At 44.2% G+C, this 18,134-nt stretch overlaps 1 protein-coding gene across 8 annotated transcripts in view; it reads right to left on the reverse strand.

The window, feature by feature from the left end:
• The window catches only part of LOC122540438, a 19,749-nt gene extending 2,550 nt beyond the window's left edge, over positions 1 to 17,199 (reverse strand). Inside the window, exons 1-6 of one of the 8 annotated variants that reach the window (XR_006309306.1) lie at positions 16,992 to 17,195; positions 13,727 to 13,825; positions 9,354 to 9,416; positions 4,592 to 4,671; positions 3,583 to 3,713; positions 2,012 to 2,078 (exon numbers count right to left, since the gene is read on the reverse strand). Coding sequence is in view for 7 of the 8 variants with exons in the window: in XM_043676198.1 (XP_043532133.1) it covers positions 2,012 to 2,078; positions 3,583 to 3,713; positions 4,592 to 4,671; positions 9,354 to 9,416; positions 13,727 to 13,800 (415 nt within the window). In the remaining variant the exon portion in view is untranslated. Of the gene's footprint in view, positions 1 to 2,011; positions 2,079 to 3,582; positions 3,714 to 4,591; positions 4,672 to 9,353; positions 9,417 to 13,391; positions 13,706 to 13,726; positions 13,826 to 16,671; positions 16,925 to 16,991 lie in introns of those variants that run through there. The other 7 variants (XM_043676198.1, XM_043676200.1, XM_043676202.1 and 4 more) reach the window with 7 other exon arrangements.
• Positions 17,200 to 18,134: the final 935 nt, after the last annotated feature.

The raw sequence follows: 18,134 nt of genomic DNA on the forward strand, positions 1-18,134 counted from the left end.
TTCAAAAAACTCAATCAAGTTTGTGAGACATGATTTCCCATACACAAAGCCATGTTGACTATCCCTAATCAGTCCTTGCCTTTCCAAATACATGTACATCCTGTCCCTCAGGATTCCCTCGAACAACTTGCCCACCAGCACGTCATGCTCACCGGTCTATAGATCCCTGGCTTGTCCTTACCACCCTTCTTAAAGAGTGAGGAGAAAGTGAGAAAGCCCTGAAAGAAGGGCTTATGCCCGAAACGTCGATTCTCCTGTTCCCTGGATGCTGCCTGACCTGCTGTGCTTTTCTTAAAGAGTGACACCACATTAGCCAACCTCCAGTCTTCCTGTACCTCACCTGTGACTATCGATGATACAAATATCTCAGCAAGAGGCCCAACTATCACTTCTCTAGTTTCCCACAGAGTTCTAATGTACACCTGATCAGGTCCTGGGGATTTATCCACCTTTATGCGTTTGAAGACATCCAGCACTTCCTCCTCTGTAATATGGTCATTTTGCATGGTGTCACCATCTATTTTGCTACTTTCTATATCTTCCATATCCTTTTCCACAGTAAATACTGATGCAAAATACTCATTTAGTATCTCCCCCATTTTCTGCGGCTCCACACAATGGCTGCCTTGCTGATCTTTGAGGGGCCCTATTCTCTCCCTAGTTACCCTTTTGTCCTTAACGTATTTGTAAAAATGCTTTGGATTCTCCTTCCTGGATTCTTCTGAAGTGATTACTCCAGATGGACCAACAATCGTTTTTTTTGGGTTATCACAGTAAATGAGCAGCCTTTACAATTCCTCCTACCCTGATTCGAAGTCCCAATTCAATGTAACATTTAATGGATCTAATCTGTAAATGACCAATGGTGACACATCAGCAACATGAACCAGGATGCACAATTGTATCTCTTGATAACAGGAAGTCTGCAATTGCACTGTGACAGTCAAATGTTGACGTAGGATTTCCCCATTATAACAAGATTCAAAACTCAGGACTCAAGCTGCAAGATTAAGGTCAACAGAAATTCCTGCCAGGTATTGGAGCAAAAGCTGATGGGAAGCAAAGCTGCCTTCCATGTCTTGTCAAACAGTTTACATGATTCATTCACAGGAAACAATCCACTTGGAAACACAAGAGCTTCCTGACAGGGCCAATGCAGGAAGGATGTTTTCTCAGGTTTGAGGACTCCAGAACGTGGGGGGCTGAGGGCAGGGAGAGAGGGACACGGGGGGGGGGGGGGGGGGATACTTTTAGGACAACAGTGAAGAGGAATATCTTCACTCAGAAGGTGATGAATCTTTGGAATTCTGTACCCCACACGGCCATGGAAACTCAATGTGTTCAACACAGCTGGGTAGATTTACAGATATTAAAGATATCAAGGGATGTGGGGATCGTGCATGAAAATGGCACTGAGGTAGAATAAAAACATAGTAGAGCCACTTCAATGACCTGAATGGCTGCCTCCTGTTTCTCATGTTACTATGACAAGGTCATGACTTCTAAATGGAGTGTTCATGCCTGAGACACAGAAATATCATAACATCAGATCAATACCATTAAAAGAAAATGGGACATAATGATACATGTCCAAAAAATATATTATTGTACACTGTGGAAATCAAATGCTTAAATCCAATAGAAGACACAAATCACCATAAGGAGTTAAGTCATTAAAACTGTAGAACTCACTGTCCTTCTGTCTTCTCCTGTAAGTGTTAAGGCCATTAAAACTCAGCATTGACAGGACTGAATTATTACTACCTGGTAAAGATAAAGTTGCTACTGCAGCACAGGGTTGCTCGCTCAGAGGGAATCCACTGGTGGGGGTTTAACCTGAGGGCCACCAAAGGGAAAGGAGAGTTCTTGGTAACCTCAGCTGGTGCAGGAATTGAACCTGTGCTGTTGGCATCGCTCTGCATTGCAAACCAGCCAACTGAGCTAACCACAATGATGGTGACACAGGTCATGTCCCTTCACCTACTTTTCTCAGTAATGATAAAGTACGTACCTGTTGCAAGCACACTCAGTACAGACAGCAATAAGCTCAGGTAATACAGCTCGGGAGTTGTGTTTGCCTAACAATGACAAACAAATAATATCCTCATCAGTTTTAATCCTCAAAGCCAAATGAGCCACAAAATCAAGATACATTCCCTTTTTAGATTCAGAGTCTTATCACCCAGGTTTCCCTGTGAAATGCAACCAGTGTTTACATTTGTATTTCTGTTACTAATGGTCTCTGGTATTTTCCTGATTTTTATTGATTCCAATCGAGGCAAAGTTCCACAGGAACTGACCACACATTGCCCATTTTCCATTTGCTAGTTTGCAGATATTTTCTGAACAACCTGCTCAGAGACGTCATTATCTGAACTTGAAACCAGGCCTCCTGGCTCAGAGGTAGGGACACTACCATAAAAGCTCCTTTAGTTTGTATAATTTATTGGGACATCATTTCGTGAAGCCATCATTACTGCACAATCCTGTCCTTCCTCTATGTTTGCGAGATTCTCTGCAGTGTTGACTTGACACGTGACCCCTCGGGTTTGAGGGGTCTGGCTGATTGTGACTCCTTCCCTACTGAGGGGGTGCAAACGCCAGTTACAACCCACCCACCGGAGATGGACAAACCCAGGGTCTGAGCTGAGCCTGGCCATTGGCTGCTCTGTATCTCCACTCTAATCATTGCCTTGTGCTTTAATTTTTCACCAGGTTTTCAAGGGGGAAAATCCAACATGTCTGAAGGGTAGACCAGTGCAATGAGTTGGAGCAATTTAGACCGATACACTCTGGAGTTTAGGAGGATAAGAGGAGATCTAATTGAGGTTTATAAGATGCCAAAGGGGATTCACAAAATAGATGTAGAGAGAACTTTTCCCCTTGTGGAACAATCTAGAATGAATAGGTTAGGCAAAGGGGTATCAGATTTAAAACAGAGATGAGGAAAATTTACTTCTCTCAAAGGGTCATGAATCTGTGGAATTCACTCCTAAAGAGTGCAGTGGATGCTGGGACATTGAGTAAAGGAGATAGTCAGATTGTTCATCAGTAACAGGTTGAAGTGTGATAGGAATGGGCCAATTCCAAGGTGGAGTTGAGGCCAATATGAGATCAGTCATGATCGTATTGAATGGCAGAGCAGGCACGAGGGGTTGAATGGCCTCCTCCTGTTCCCATGGCTTCACAGCACCAGGGACCAGAGTTCAATTCCACACTTGAGTGACTGTGGGTGTGGAGTTTGCACATTCTCCCTGTGTCTGCATGAGTGGTCCTTTGAGTGGTCCGGTTTCCTCCCACAGTCCAAAAATGCGCAGGTTAGATGCATTGGCCATGGTAAATTGCCCATAGTGTTCAGGGATGTGTGGGTTAGGTGCATTAGTCAGGAGAAATGCAGAGTAATAGGGTAGGGGAATGGATCTGAGTGGATATTCTTTGGAGGGTTAGTGTGGACTTGTTGGGCCAAATGGCCTATTTCCACACTGTAGGAATTCTATGATTCTTAACAGAAAGACTGAATACAACATCTGGCATTCTGACCGTAACATGTAAAACTGCACAGGATGATAAAGATGATCTTACACACTGTGGAGCAGTAACAGTGAAGGCAGTTGTAATGATTCCCTGTGCAAATGATCCAACTCCATACACGTGGAAAGCCACCTTCACCTCGTGAGAGACCGGATCCATCAAGGTCAGAACGACTGTAAACCCTGAGGAAGTTTCACTGGAATTAGATCCATGTGTCAATTTGGCAAGAAATGATTCTAATAAAATAACCAAGTGCTTCAATATCAGCGGGTGGTAACTCCTAATCTACACTCCAGCCAATGCGAAAGTTGACTCATTTTTCTATTTAATCATGTAGAATTTACAAAGCAGACACTGACCATTTGACCCAACTGGGATGAATAATTTAACAATATGCTCCATCCAGCAAATAACAAACCACACTGTTCAAAAAACTGCCTCAGATTTACTGCACCAACACCACGGATCTTTGAAAACAGCACCTCTTCCCTAATTTAGCTATCCCAAATATAAATTCCACTGCTCTGCACTCTCTGGGGAGGGAGGGGCGCAACGCCCACTGGGACCAACCACCTGCCCTTGCTTCCAACCTCCCCTTCAAGATCCACCCAAGGTGCCCCTTACACACCCATTACTTTGCCCTGTGCCATTAAAATGACCAGCAATGGCTGCCTCTCTGACGCTCCTGGGCGCGAGAACTACCAAGCCCTGACTGGCTGAAAGTTCTCCTTGGCAGGACCTCTGACCCCAGGGTCTTCAGATGCCCATGGCTGATCTCACCCCTGCCTGATTGGTTTGGTGACCAATCTGAGGGAGACATAACATGAGCTTGTTCCTGACAGTCCAGTTGGCGAGTGAGGCACCCACATGTTTACTTTCTGAATCATAATGGGAACTGTCCCAAAACATGCAGAATTTTAACGGCACCTTCAGTTAATGTTTATGAAACCCAAAAATAGTAATTTTATCTCAAATTGTGGACACTGAGAGAACAATGCTTCTTCACTGGCACAGATTGGGAAATCAGTCCCGAAAATGAAAAATGGCATCTGTCTCTTACCTGTCATAATAAAAGTGAAGATTATAAAACTGGTCAAATTGATGAGGAGGGGCTGGCCACAATATCGAGATGACTTTGGTCTGGAATAAAAACTAAGAATCAGTTTAAAAGAAATTGATTTTTGACAGAGGCTAGGGGTTGCTGTTAGTTGATGGCAAAAAAATACATGTTTTTGCTCCACAGGAGCTTGCTCCTATTTAAATGCTCACAATCCGACCCCTCCCCAACCATAGCACGCCCCTATTGGCTAACCATTCCACTCCCCTCCCCTCATGTTGAACGTGGCTTCCCTCTTAGACACATCGTGCTGTTCACATCAAACCTGAGAGAGGGAGTTTCACATTCTATCTGAAAATAAGTTCCCCGGAATTCCCGAATGAACTTGATGAATACCTTACATGGAAATCACAAACGTTTGGAGCACTGATCCTTTGTCAGGTGAAGTGATTTCAAATAAACCTGTTGGACTCTAACCTGGTGTCATGTGACTTCTGACTATGTCCACCCAGTCCATCACCAGCACCTCCACGTCGTGTTGATGCCTCCATTTCAGACATCCCCCCCGCAGGTGGAGACACCTTCTCCTTCATATCCTCTCAACCTCCTCCCACACTCTTCCTCAGAAGGTCTCAATGTGAATGGTAAGGGAGTCGGTACCAGATCAAGAATCAGACAAGATATCCTATTAGCCTCCAGAACCAAAGGAAGCCATTTTCAAAGCTCGGGAGTTTTGTGTGGCTGGTGTTTGTAATCTCAGGCTGTGAGTTCACTGGAACATTGAATCTGGGGCTCGGTGGACTCCCCACTTGGTGGTAATAACACCCCAACGTTCCCCCCAGTTCCAGCTGGACTCACAACAAAACCATCAGGAATGTTTAAGTCACCCTGAGGAGGGTGACTTAAAGAGCAGTCAAGGTTAAACATCACACAAGCCCAAGTTATAGTCCAACAGGTTTATTTGGAAGCACTAGCTTTCAGAGCGCTGCTTCTTCATCAGGAAGCTAGTCACTCGGTACCTGAAGGAGCAGCGCTCCGAAAGCTAGCGTGCTTCCAATTAAACCTGTTGGATGATAACCTGGTATTGTGTGATTTTTAACTTTGTCCACCCCAGTCCTACGCCGACACCTCCACATCATCACTCAAGGTGTCCCTACATTGCAGTGGTTAGGGTACCTGACCCCAGATTGAATGGGTTTAGATTGAACCCGATCAGGCACGGGGAGATTTACCACAAATCATGTGAACCTACCTTCAGACCTGGAGGTCTGACTTGACACCACCCGCCCCAGAGGTCTGTCTGAACAGGCTGATTCAATAAGAAACACAATCAAAAGGAGGGCCCAGAGAAACACACCCCTTCCTGACTCCAAGATGGGATTGAGTCTATATTTACGAGACAGTCATGTTGCGGCTGTACAGGACATTGGTTAGGCCACTTTCAGAATATTAAGTGCATTTCTGGTCTCCTTCCTATCAGAAGGGTGTTGCAAAACTTGAAAGGGTTCAGAAAAGATTTACAAGGATGTTGCCAGGGTTGAAGGGTTTGAGTTACAGGGAGAGGTTGAACAGGCTGGGGCTGTTTTCCCTGGAGCGTCGGAGGCTGAGGGATGACCTTACAGAGGTTTATAAGATCATGAGGGGCATGGATAGGGTAAATAGACAAGGCCTTTTCCTTGCGGTGAAGGAGTCCAGAACCAGAGGACATAGGTTTAAAGGTGAAAGGAGAAAGATTTAAAAGGGGCCTAAGGGGCAACATTTTCACACAGAGGGTAGTGCATGTATGGAATGAGCTGAGAGATGAAGTGCTGGAGGCTTGTACAGCATTTAAAAGGCATCTGGTTGGGATTATGAATAGGAAGAGTTTGGAGGAATATTGGCCAAGTGCTGGCAGGTGGGACTAGATTAATTTAGGGTATCTGGTCAGCATGGACAAGTTGGACCAAAGGGTCTGGATCTCTAGGAGTCTAATTTAGAAGAATGAGAGGGAATGTGATTGAAATGTATAAAATTCTAACAGGGCTGGAGAGATTAGAGGCAGAGAGGAGGTTTTCCCTGATTGGGGAGTCTAGAAGACTCACAGGATATGGGGTAGACCTTCACATAGGTTGAAAGGTGAAAGGAGAAAGATTTAAAAGGGGCCTAAGGGGCAACATTTTCACACAGAGGGTAGTGCATGTATGGAATGAGCTGAGAGATGAAGTGGTGGAGGCTTGTACAGCATTTAAAAGGCATCTGGTTGGGGATATGAATAGGAAGAGTTTGGAGGAATATTGGCCAAGTGCTGGCAGGTGGGACCAGATTAATGTAGGGTATCTGGTCAGCATGGACAAGTTGGACCAAAGGGTCTGGATCTCTAGGAGTCTAATTTAGAAGAATGAGAGGGAATGTGATTGAAATGTATAAAATTCTAACAGGGCTGGAGAGATTAGAGGCAGAGAGGAGGTTTTCCCTGATTGGGGAGTCTAGAAGACTCACAGGATATGGGGTAGACCTTCTAGGACTGAGATGAGGAAAAACATCTTCACTGAAAGGGTGGTGAAGCTGTGGAACCTTCTACCACAGAAGGCTGTAGAGGACAAGGCACTGAATATATTCAAGAAAATGTTTTTTTTTGAGATTTTAAATACATAAGGAGTGTGTGGAGAAAATAGGAATATGTCATTAAGATAGTGAATCAGCCATGATCGTACTGAATGGGGGTGCAGTTCAAAGGGCTGAATGGCCTACTCTTGTTCCTAGTATCAATGGAAACCATAAGTGAATTACATCACACCGTCATTCTGAAATCCGTTTAAATGTCTACTTTGAGCACAATACTGACTTGTGTTCAAGTCAAACAAAATTTAAGCTCCTGAAATGGATTTCAACATGGGCTAGTATGAGATCATCCACTTTGAACCGAAGGAAAGGACTGATCAAAGTATCTCCTGGACAGTAGAGGTTCATAGAGACATATGGGTCACAGAAAATTAAATATCCCGAGGCAGAAAATAAGCGAAGTGGCCAACAGAATGCAGGCCTTTGTATCAAGAAGACTGGTTCTGCTACACCGCACTTTTCTTTTTCACGAATTTGCTATAACGCGATTGATGAATTGAGGACACTATATCTAAAGCGCAAAGTTTTAAAGTATGTATTGGTTATAATGTGATTCCGGCCCCATTAGTTTAAATGGTAATGATATTACGCAGTTTTCTTATAACACAGGATTACATGAGAACAGAACTACCACGTTATAGAACTACCACGCTAACTGTATAAGATGAAATAACTCCATGAAGGCCAGTAACCCATTACTAAGTCACCCTTTATTTAATTTGATTTATTGTCACGTGTACCTAAGTACAGTGAAGAGTTTTGTTTCTGAGCAGTACAGGCAGATCATAGTTAGCAAGGACATAGAGATCACAGGGTGAACAAAATATCTTGGACAGAGTAAGACAAAAAAGTTACATGCACAGGGCATGTGCGAGGAAAAGCTTAGAATGGTTATAAGGAATGTTCCAGTTAGATCTGATGTAGGTAGCTCATAAAGTGTCAGCACTATCTTGAATCCTGATTTGCCTTATTTGGTTACACATGTATAGTACATAACACTGACCCAGTTAGCTCCGAGCCAGCTCCTAGGGTGAGCAGAACCCCCGACACTCCTGTTTAGATCTGTCAGTCAGAGCTCCCTGATTGGACCAGGTTAACAGCCCCAATCAGGGAACTCATATTCTATGAGGTAATAAAGAATTCAGATGTTGCAAGTCAGACTTGATAAATATGGAGCTGCAAAGGCACAGCAGGTCAGGCAGCATCAGAGGAGCAGGAAAAGTCAACGTTCTGACCTGAAATGTTGCCTCTCCTGCTCCTCCGATGCTACCTAGACCCACTGTGCCTTTCCAGCTCCACACGTTAACAACTCATAGTCTAGGAGTTGGCTGACCTCGTTCCAATCACTACACAAGGGATGTAGGAGCCACGTTTCAGCTTCTGCTTAGACCACAACTGGAGTTACTGTGAACAGTTCTGAATGCCTCGGAAGAGGGTGATTAAACAGAAGGATACCAACATTCCTACAGCTACATTCCAGGGAGTGGTGACAAAATCTAGCGTGGTATTCCCTGGAATTAGAATGTTCATTTCAGCAATGTTTCTGAGATATGGAGGAGAATTGACAGGGTAAATAGACAGAACTATTTCCACTGGCTGGGGCGTGGAAATCTCAGGGGACACGGCCTAACGGTCAGAGTCAGGCCTTTCAGGAGTGGAGATGTTAATACTTCAGCGTACAAAAATAAATTGGAGCTTTCTGCATCAAATAGCAGCCGATGCTGGATCCATTGTTAACTTTTAATCCGAGATCAAAAGATTTTTATGAATCAGAGGCACAATATTAAACAATACTAAAGGAAGGTGTGGAGTTAACTGCTCAGTCTGGATCTCAGAACAGACTTGAGGGGCTGCATGGCCTACTCCAGTTCCCCTGTACTGTAGGAGACATAAGGAGAAGCTTTCCAGTGTGAGAAGGGTCAGGGCTGGGAGGGGGATTCCTGGATAGTTCTACCAATGGAGGTAGCACAGGTGTAATGGGCCACCTTCAGTGTGCTATCATTCCATTATGTGTTATTGAATAAAACAGAACTTGGCCACTCATGGTTCATCTCCTCTCAATATTTCGCTGCTCAGCCCAGACCACACAGTGACCCCTCGTCAGCTCCGGGGAAAATCATTCAGTAGAAATCAAGTCACCTGTTGTTTCAATGACTGAACATACCTCAGCAGCACAAATATCTGCGGGAAAAGGATGATGGTCACAAGCATTATCACCAGGATCTCACTAGAAGCAAACACAGATTAGTAACAGAAGCAATAAGTGTTACTTGAGGCAAATTCAAATGCAAGTTAATTACAAATCTCCACACAAACTTTGTCTGCCCATAAATCTCTCTCTCCCTACAAGCATCTTAGGGGAGCAAAGTCCTCTGATCCAGGCGTATCCAACATTCCAACCCAAGAACAGGGCCCAGCTCCCAAACCCTACTCAATCCAAATAAAGATATAAACTGCTGGAGAAGCTCAGCAGGAGAGAGAAACAGAGTGTCAAGTCCAGTATGATTCTTCATCAGAACAATCCAATATGCATTTGCATTTTTACTTGTAATTCTGACTTCAGGACCTAAGCACAAACAGGGCTATGACTGCAGCACTGAGGGAGTGTTAGCCTGTTGGAGGCAGGGTTACAGACAGAAGTCCCAGGTCCTGATGCTACTCCTGACTTGGTGCGTGCAGCTGCCCTAGACCCTGATGAACCCTTGGGTGGGGGTGCCACCTTTTGGGTGAGTATTCAAACTGAAGCCCTGTCTGCTCCCACGCATGATTGCAAGCATTCCGGTATCAATAAGTCAAAGAAAAGCAAGCAAGTCATCCTCAGTAACAAAAACAGAAGTTGTCAGAAATGTTCACCTGGTCTGGTGGCATCTGTGAAGAGAAATTGGAGTTAACATTTCGGGTCTGCTCTGATTTCTCTTCAGTTGCTGCCAGACCAGGTGAGCTTTTCCAGCAACTTCTGTTCTTGTCTCTGATTTACTGCGTCCGCAATTCTTTTTGTTTTCTTCAACTCATCCTCAGTGCTTATCCCTCAAACAACAACAGTAAGGTCAGAGATCACTTCGCTATGTGACAGAGCCTGATGCCAAACGTCCTCCATCACAACAAGGACTGACCACAGTTCAAAAATTATTTACTGACTATTTATAGAGACATTGGTGATTGTGAAACGTTGACCCACTACTGGAAGAGACTGAAAATCTGGGCCATGTTTTCTGCCACCTTCCCAGAGGATGTCTGGCGCACGAGACACCAAAGTGCAGGAAAACAGGATTAGAGGATAATATCCCTTCAAAAGAAGGTTCCAACTGAACTGCACTGTAACTTTGAACACAATTATAAAGACTGCACAACTCTTCCTTAAAATGTATTCCAGCTTTCATGTACAGATTTAGTGGAATTTTTCTAAATACATGTAGTTTAAATATTTAAAAATAGCACAATTTGATGAGCTCAACACTGAACTAAACTGAACCCAGTGTATATGCAGGCAACTGAGTGAGTGCCTCTAAAACCATGTCATGTTAGTGTTGGAAATACAAAGGGATTGGATTATCAACATGGATCAAAACACATTAGCATGACTCATCCGTGGAATAACCCCTGACAGTCTGAGATCCTGGAAATAGATAATTTTATTCAGTTATGGGACGTGGGTATCACTGGCTGGAACAGCATGTATTGCCCATCCCTAACTGCCCTTCAACAAAGTGGCTTGCTAAGCCATTACAAGGGCAGCTAAGAGTCAATTACATGGCTGGGGGTCTGGAGTCACATCTAGGCCAGACCAGGTAAGGATGGCAGTTTCCTTCCCTAAATAAATATCAGTGAATCATATATAGAATCATAGAATCCCTACAGCGAGGAAGCAGGCCATTCGGCCCATCGAGTCCACATCAACCCTCTGAACCCCCTTCGCCCATCCTTGTAACCCTGCATTCCCCATGGCTAACCCACCCAACATGCACATCCTTGCACACTACTGGTAATTTAGCATGGCCAATCCACCCTAATCTGCGCATCTTTGGACTGTAGGAGGAAACCGGAGCACCCAGAGGAAACTCACACAGTCACAGGGAGAATGTTCAAACGCCAGACGGGGTTTCATGACAGTTGCAATTAGGCTAGCTCTTAATTTCAGATTTTCATTGAATTTGAATTCCCCATCTGTCAAGCGGGTTTTGAACCAACAACCTGAGAATATTAATCTGAGCCTCAGGGTTACTAATCCAGTGGCATTATCATACTGCCCCTCTGCCTATCCTAGTCATTTCACTGTCAATTATTTTTCTCAGCAGCAGTGACAGTAACAGTGTTTCATTTCAGTATCACGCAAGCTTCAGTCTGAACACATTATCTAACTGTGGATAGCAGCATTACAATCAGGTCTAATCCCATTCTGATTCGTTGCCCCACACTGAGACAGTTTTCATTGCGCGGTCGTTATGGACAGAAATGCTGGCTGCTTCTTGCCCCTTAGTCTACAGATGGTGAAGCCAATTGTGACTTGGTGAGACCATTAAAGTGACACTGAAATTGAGCTTTTGCAGATGTTACAGAAATATTTTTAAAACTGTTAAAATACCGGATGTTGGCCGAACAGCTGGAATTTGCACAATTACTGTGTAATTTGGACACGGTTGTTTGTTAAAGTTTGGTAAGCAACTGGAAGTTTTGTTAGTTGCATAGTTTACAAGGTGATTTTACCCAAATGATGGAAGCCATGCGTATCACTGGTTCTCTCAGCTCCCTGATTACAATCTCTTAATGGGTTCTTTTTACCAAGTTTCTGAACAGCCAACTCACCGCAGCTTTCTGACAGAAATAGGCCAGACAATTCCTCACTTGTGGATTCTGGATCAGTGGTGCTGGAAGAGCACAGCAATTCAGGCAGCATCCAACAAGCAGCGAAATCGACGTTTCCGGCAAAAGCCCTTCATCAGGAATAAAGGCAGAGAGCCTGAAGCGTGGAGAGATAAGCTAGGGCCACACTAACAGTTCTGTTACAGGTCTACTGCAATGCTTCAGCGAGCCTCAGTGCAAGGTTGAAGAACGACATTTCATTTTCTGCTTTGGGACCCTGCAGCCTATAGGAGTGAACATCAAGTTCAATAACTTTACAGTCTGATTCCATCCGACCATCCATATTTTTTACCCACCTCACACCCAGTCTTGTTATGACATGGGTTACTTTTAGCATAGACGCTTTTGCCCAAAACGTCAATTCTCCTGCTCCTCAGATGCTGCCTGACCTGCTATGCTTTTCCAGCTACACACTCTAGACCCTAATCTCCAGCATCTGCAGTCCTCACTTTCACCTAGCTGCTTTCAGCATAGCCACCCATTCGCTTGCTCTCCTAGGCCCATTATATGGGCTGCTTTCAGCAATTTTGCCACATTTAGCTCTTGAACTGTCCTATCTGTCCATCTTCCTTCCCACCTTGCCTCTCCACTTTGCCCTCCGACCCATCACCCTCACCCCCCATCTGCATCTACCTATCGTCTTCCCAGTTACCTTCCCGCAGCCCCAGCCCCACCCCTCTATATAGCTCTCAGACCCCTCCCCTCCATATTCCTGATGAAGGGTTTATGCCCAAAACATCGATTCTCCTGCCCCTCGGATGCTGCCTGAGCTGCTGTGCTTTTCCAGCACCACACTTTTCGACTCTGACTCTCCAGCACCTGCAGTCCTCACTTTCTCTTCATTGTTATTAAACCCAGACCCACCTGGAATGTTAGCTTCAACATCCCTAAACTAAGGGGGAAGAAACAGCCAGTGTTTCTAAGCATGACGACCACTCACTGAAAACTGAATGTGTGTGGTGTCAAATCGGAGTGTGATCAGACCTGACTATAACGCTGCTAGCTGTGATCAGATGATGTTTTCAGCGTTTCATATCAGCAATGTAAAGGAACTTATTATACATCCTCCCCAAAATATTTCATGCATAAATGTGGGCTTTTCTACAGAAACATTCTTCCATTGCTTAGCTTGAGAGAACACATGGAAAGAATGCCAACATCACAAGACACAATGTTACGCACATCAAAGACTCTAATTTCACAGCTTTCCCCAAGTGCTCGGAGAGTTTATTTTTCTGTAGCCGGAGGCAAACAGCAAGACCCTGTTGTTTTGGAGGTTCAGAAATCACATGGTCAGTTCGTCCGTCAGTGTTGCACTAACTGCTACAGTAGTGGCACTTACACTAGCAGTTGGTTTCAGCACCCATCAAGGATTAAGGAAGCGATAGCTGGTCACAGTCCTCACTGTAATCAACCAACTGTTGCTGGAAGTGTGCGTGTGTAGGGTTTGTGTGAAGGAAGAATTGGAATCAAACTTTTCACACTTTCGAAATGTCAGTGACGTCTTCAAAAGCTTGTGATTTTAAATAAACCTGTTGGGACTATAACCAGCTGTCGTGAGATAGATTACTGCACCCCAACAAAGTTCCAAAACCTTCAGGAGTAGAACCAGAAGCAAAAATGACAGATTTCATTGACAAGAAAATAAAGAGCTCAAATTCAGCGGGATGTGCTTACAATTTTGCTCTGCTGCGTTTGGGCAGCTGTCTGCTAAAATGATAGGCAAGGTGGGCGATACAGTAATGCAGCATCCTGTAGTCAAGCAGTCCGTGATATCTGAAACAAAAAAAATGACTAAACAAATGACACAATGACCAATCCTTAAACTCAATCAAATAATTATCACTAAAAGGTGTGTCTTGGAAATGAACTTGGAGGATTGTTGGGGATGAGTGAGATTATCCACAGAGCAGGTTCAACAGGTGAAAGGACCTGTACTCATTAGGTTCTTAATGTAGAACCCTATACCTGCCATTAAACAGCTCACCATCCAACTCACTCCTCTGGTTCCCAGGCTGGTTCATGTTATACAGAAATACCGAAAGAACTTCAGATGCTGAAAATAAGAAACAAAAACAGAAATCGGAGTTAATGTTTTGCAATTGAGTGATGGTTCCTCAGAAGTGTTCTGTTGAGGGTCACTCCATCCCGAAACATTAACTCTGATTTCTCTTCACAGATGTTGCCAGAACGCCTGAGCTTTGCCAGCAATGACTGTTTTTGGTTCATATTATAAATCGTTTCCTCCCTTTAGGTACTGACCACCTCTCTTTCAAAAATTAGTGTCCTCCAATAGTTCACGAATGATCTACAGGTCTAGCAGCAGTTGTGGAGAGAAAACAGATTTAACATTTCGAGGGGCCAACTTTTTCACACAGAGGGTGGTGCGTGTATGGAATGAGCTGCCAGAGGAAGTGGTGGAGGCTGGTACAATTACAACATTTAAAAGGCACCTGGATGGGATATGAATAGGAAGGATTTAGAGGGATAGGGGCTAAATGGTGGCAAATGGGACTGGATTAGGTTAGGATGTCTGGTTGGCATGGACAAGTTGGACTGAAGGGTCTGTTTCGATGCTGTACAGCTCTATGAGTCTATGCTATGACCCTGCTTTAAACTGGGCTCTGAAGAAGGGTCAGTTGACTCGAAACATTAACTCTGTTTCTCTCACCACAGATGCTGCCAGACCTGCTGAGTCTCTCCTGCAATTTGTGTTTTTGTTTGGTTCTGATCTCCAGCATCCACAGTCCTTTGTTTTATTTTATTATGTCACTTATTGACCCCTCCTGAGCTGACCAATGACTCCATCAAACTCCTTCTCCTCTTCTCAGTTTGGTGAATGTGGCTTCCCAAATCCACGATCACCTCTCCTCTGATGAAGACTCAAAAGATTAGCTTGCTCTCTCTCTCTCCACAGACACTGCCAGACCCACTGTGATTTCCAGCAGGTTTTGTTTTCACCAGCTGTCCTGTGTTTGAATTGCTCCATCACATTTTCCGCTCTGCCTAAACAGCCTGGACCATGTTCTGCATTCTCACTACCACACACTACATCAGGATTTAGTCCAGATGCTGGAAGTGAGTAGAGCTGAGCCATCAATTGACTAAGTAACAGAAAGCCAAAACTTCTTAAACTCAGATCCAATATTTCAATCCTGAATTGAGTTTTATGAATATCCACCCTTATCCTCACCTCCCTTTTTCTCTATTTAGAACAGAATCCCTACATTGTAGAAACCGGAGCACCCAGAGGGGGGGGAGGGGTGTTATGCAGAATGTGCAAACTCCATACAGTCGCCCGAGGTTGGAATTGAACCCAGGTCCCTGGCACTGTGAGGCAGCAGTGCTAACCACTGAGCTACTGCGCTGCTAGTAGCAGCACAGGAGCCAATAGCTCAGCACCTCGTCCAGGGGTCAGTCCTCATAGCTCAGGCTGTTCAAGCAGAAAATTCCAGCAGATAGCAGTACTAGACAAGTCAGCTCCCACAGTGAAAGCTGGATAGATAGACCAATGGTTTACTTTTGCAATTTGTTTACGTTGGTTAGACACTGAAAACATTCACACAATTCTGCCAACAATTCTTTTAAAATAAAAGAAGACAAGTTTACTGCACAAAAGTATAACAAAGCAAAGCATTCTCTCTCCCCTCTCTATATATATTTCAAAGACAATTTGAAAATATTTACCTAAACGGCAAAAAGAAAAATCCAACTCTTATCCGAGCAATATCCTTTACAGGCACTCAACCCCAGTGAAGTATCACATCTCCTTCATGCTTTAGTTTCTTACTTGACTGATAAGTTAGTAAGTGTTTCCCTTCAGTGACTTTCTGCACATTTAATACATGGGATTCTCTCTATCTCTCTTCAAGACTCAAGTCAACCCGCTGAACACTGAGAAAAAAAGTTCAGCACTTGTCCCAGACCTGTCTCCTTGGACTAGTAAAATAACTTAACAACTCTTTTCCAGCTCTGATGTCCTGGAGTCTGCCAAAATACCTAAACTGCACTTTTACTGGAACTGATCTTTTCTCTCTGAATTGGACCTGCTTCTTCTCTCTCTTTTTGGATCCTAAAACCTCAATTTTGTAAAAAATTCAGCAATTTTCTCACGAGATATCTTTTCTGGTCAATCAGCATAAGTAAATGCTGTTTTGCCCACTGATAAAATAAAAATTGAATCTCTGACCATGAATTAAGAAAGGTTTGCAGAACTGAAAACCGTAAAGCAACATTTTCATCTACCTTAGAACTGGAGTTCCCAAATTATGAATATATGACAAACCTTTATCACATAGCTCCCTCGCCTTATGCTCACATACAGGATCCACATAGCCAGCAGGAGGCAAAAGTCTAGCTAACGCCCCTTGGACCTGTCTCTTTAGGGGCAATTTGACCAAATCTAAACAATGGGAATCCCACAGCGGGGAGGGGGGGTTGAAACCTTGAGCAGTAATCTACCAGCCACTGCGTCTCAGCCTGCACACAGCACAAAGAGAGGGGAAAGGGGGAAGAGAGGGAGATGGGAATGATGCTGAAAAGGAAACTAACTGAACCCTCTTTCGACTGAGAAGGGGGGGATTGCTGTCTCCTAGCAACAGAAACAATTTGTAACAAAATACCTGTCTCAACATTCCATCATTTGCTCTTTGTTTAATGGAAATCTTGTCCACTTCCCCGTCTGAATGAATTCACACAAGGGAACAGAACACAGCCATAATTAAAACCAGTTCCCGAAGTTTTTTTTTGGTTCTGCGTCTGCTTTAACTTTCTTAAAGATCTTATGGCTTTTTAAACTTTTTTTTTGTTTTGACGAACGTACTGTTACTGCGAAAGGGAGAAAGGCTGTAAAAGGGAGGGGTGTGTGGGGAATAAAGAGGGAGCCCACCCGGCCGCCAGCTCTCTCTCTCTCTCACTCGTTTCCAACTTGGAGACAAATTACCGGGAAGTGCCGGCTCCCGCAGGCTCGCCCTCATTGTCGGCAGATTTTCCTGTAAACCACCGCCACAACCTCAGTGCTTTTAGCCACCAGGAAGTTAGCGACCAGGAGGAAGATGAGGAGGAAAACTGCGAGAGACTGAGCGATCAACCTCAACATGTTGCCGGTCGCCGCTCCGATCCAGTGGCTCGGTAATCCGGGTCAGGTTTCCCCACATCCACATCCCCCCTCCCTCTGATCCACTCATCCAGGCTTTCACTCTCTCCCCAAGTAGGAGCCTGGAACTGACCCCCCTCTCTTCCAGTGCACTGCACTCAGATTTAGGAGAATGTGATTGGAGTTTAGAGAAATAAGAGCCCCCTCCGTTGAAACATGCAAGGGTTTTTCTTACCAAATTTTAAAAACCAGAAGAATTATAACATTTGAAAGGCATCTGGATGGGCCTATGAATAGAAAGGGTAAATGGGAGGGATATGGACCAAGTGCTGGCATACGGGACTAGATTAGATTAGGTTAGGATATCTGGTCAGTATGGAAGAGTTGGGCCAAAGGGTCTGTTTCCAAGCTGTACATCTCTATGACTCTTAACTGCGGATGCTGTAAATCAGAAACAAAAATAGAAATTGCCGGAAAAGCTCAGCAGGTCTGGCAGTATCTGTGGAGAGAACTCAGAGCTAATGTTTCAGGTCCAGTTCCTCTTACCCATAACTTGATGGTACGTCTGAAAAAGGGTTACCAGACCCGAAATGATGCTGCCAGACCTGCTGAGCTTTTCCAGCACTTTCTGTTTTTGTTTTACAAAATTTTTATTTGATTTGTTGTTGTCACATGTACTTAAGTACAGTGAAAGGTTTTATAGAGTCATAGAGATGTACAGCATGGAAACAGACCCTTTGGTCAAACCTGTCCACGCCAACCAGATATCCCAACCCAATCTAGTCCCACCTGCCAGCATCCGGTCCATATCCCTCCAAACCCTTCCTGTTCATATACCCATCCAAATGCCTCTTAAATGTTGCAATTGTACCAGCCTCCACCACATCCTCTGGCAACTCATTCCATACACATACCACCCTCTGCATGAAACATTTGCCCCTTAGATCTCTTTTATATCTTTCCCCTCTCACCCTAAACCTATGCTCTCTA

The sequence above is a fragment of the Chiloscyllium plagiosum genome, chromosome 34 (genome assembly GCF_004010195.1).
Source record: "Chiloscyllium plagiosum isolate BGI_BamShark_2017 chromosome 34, ASM401019v2, whole genome shotgun sequence".
Lineage (NCBI taxonomy): Eukaryota > Metazoa > Chordata > Chondrichthyes > Orectolobiformes > Hemiscylliidae > Chiloscyllium > Chiloscyllium plagiosum.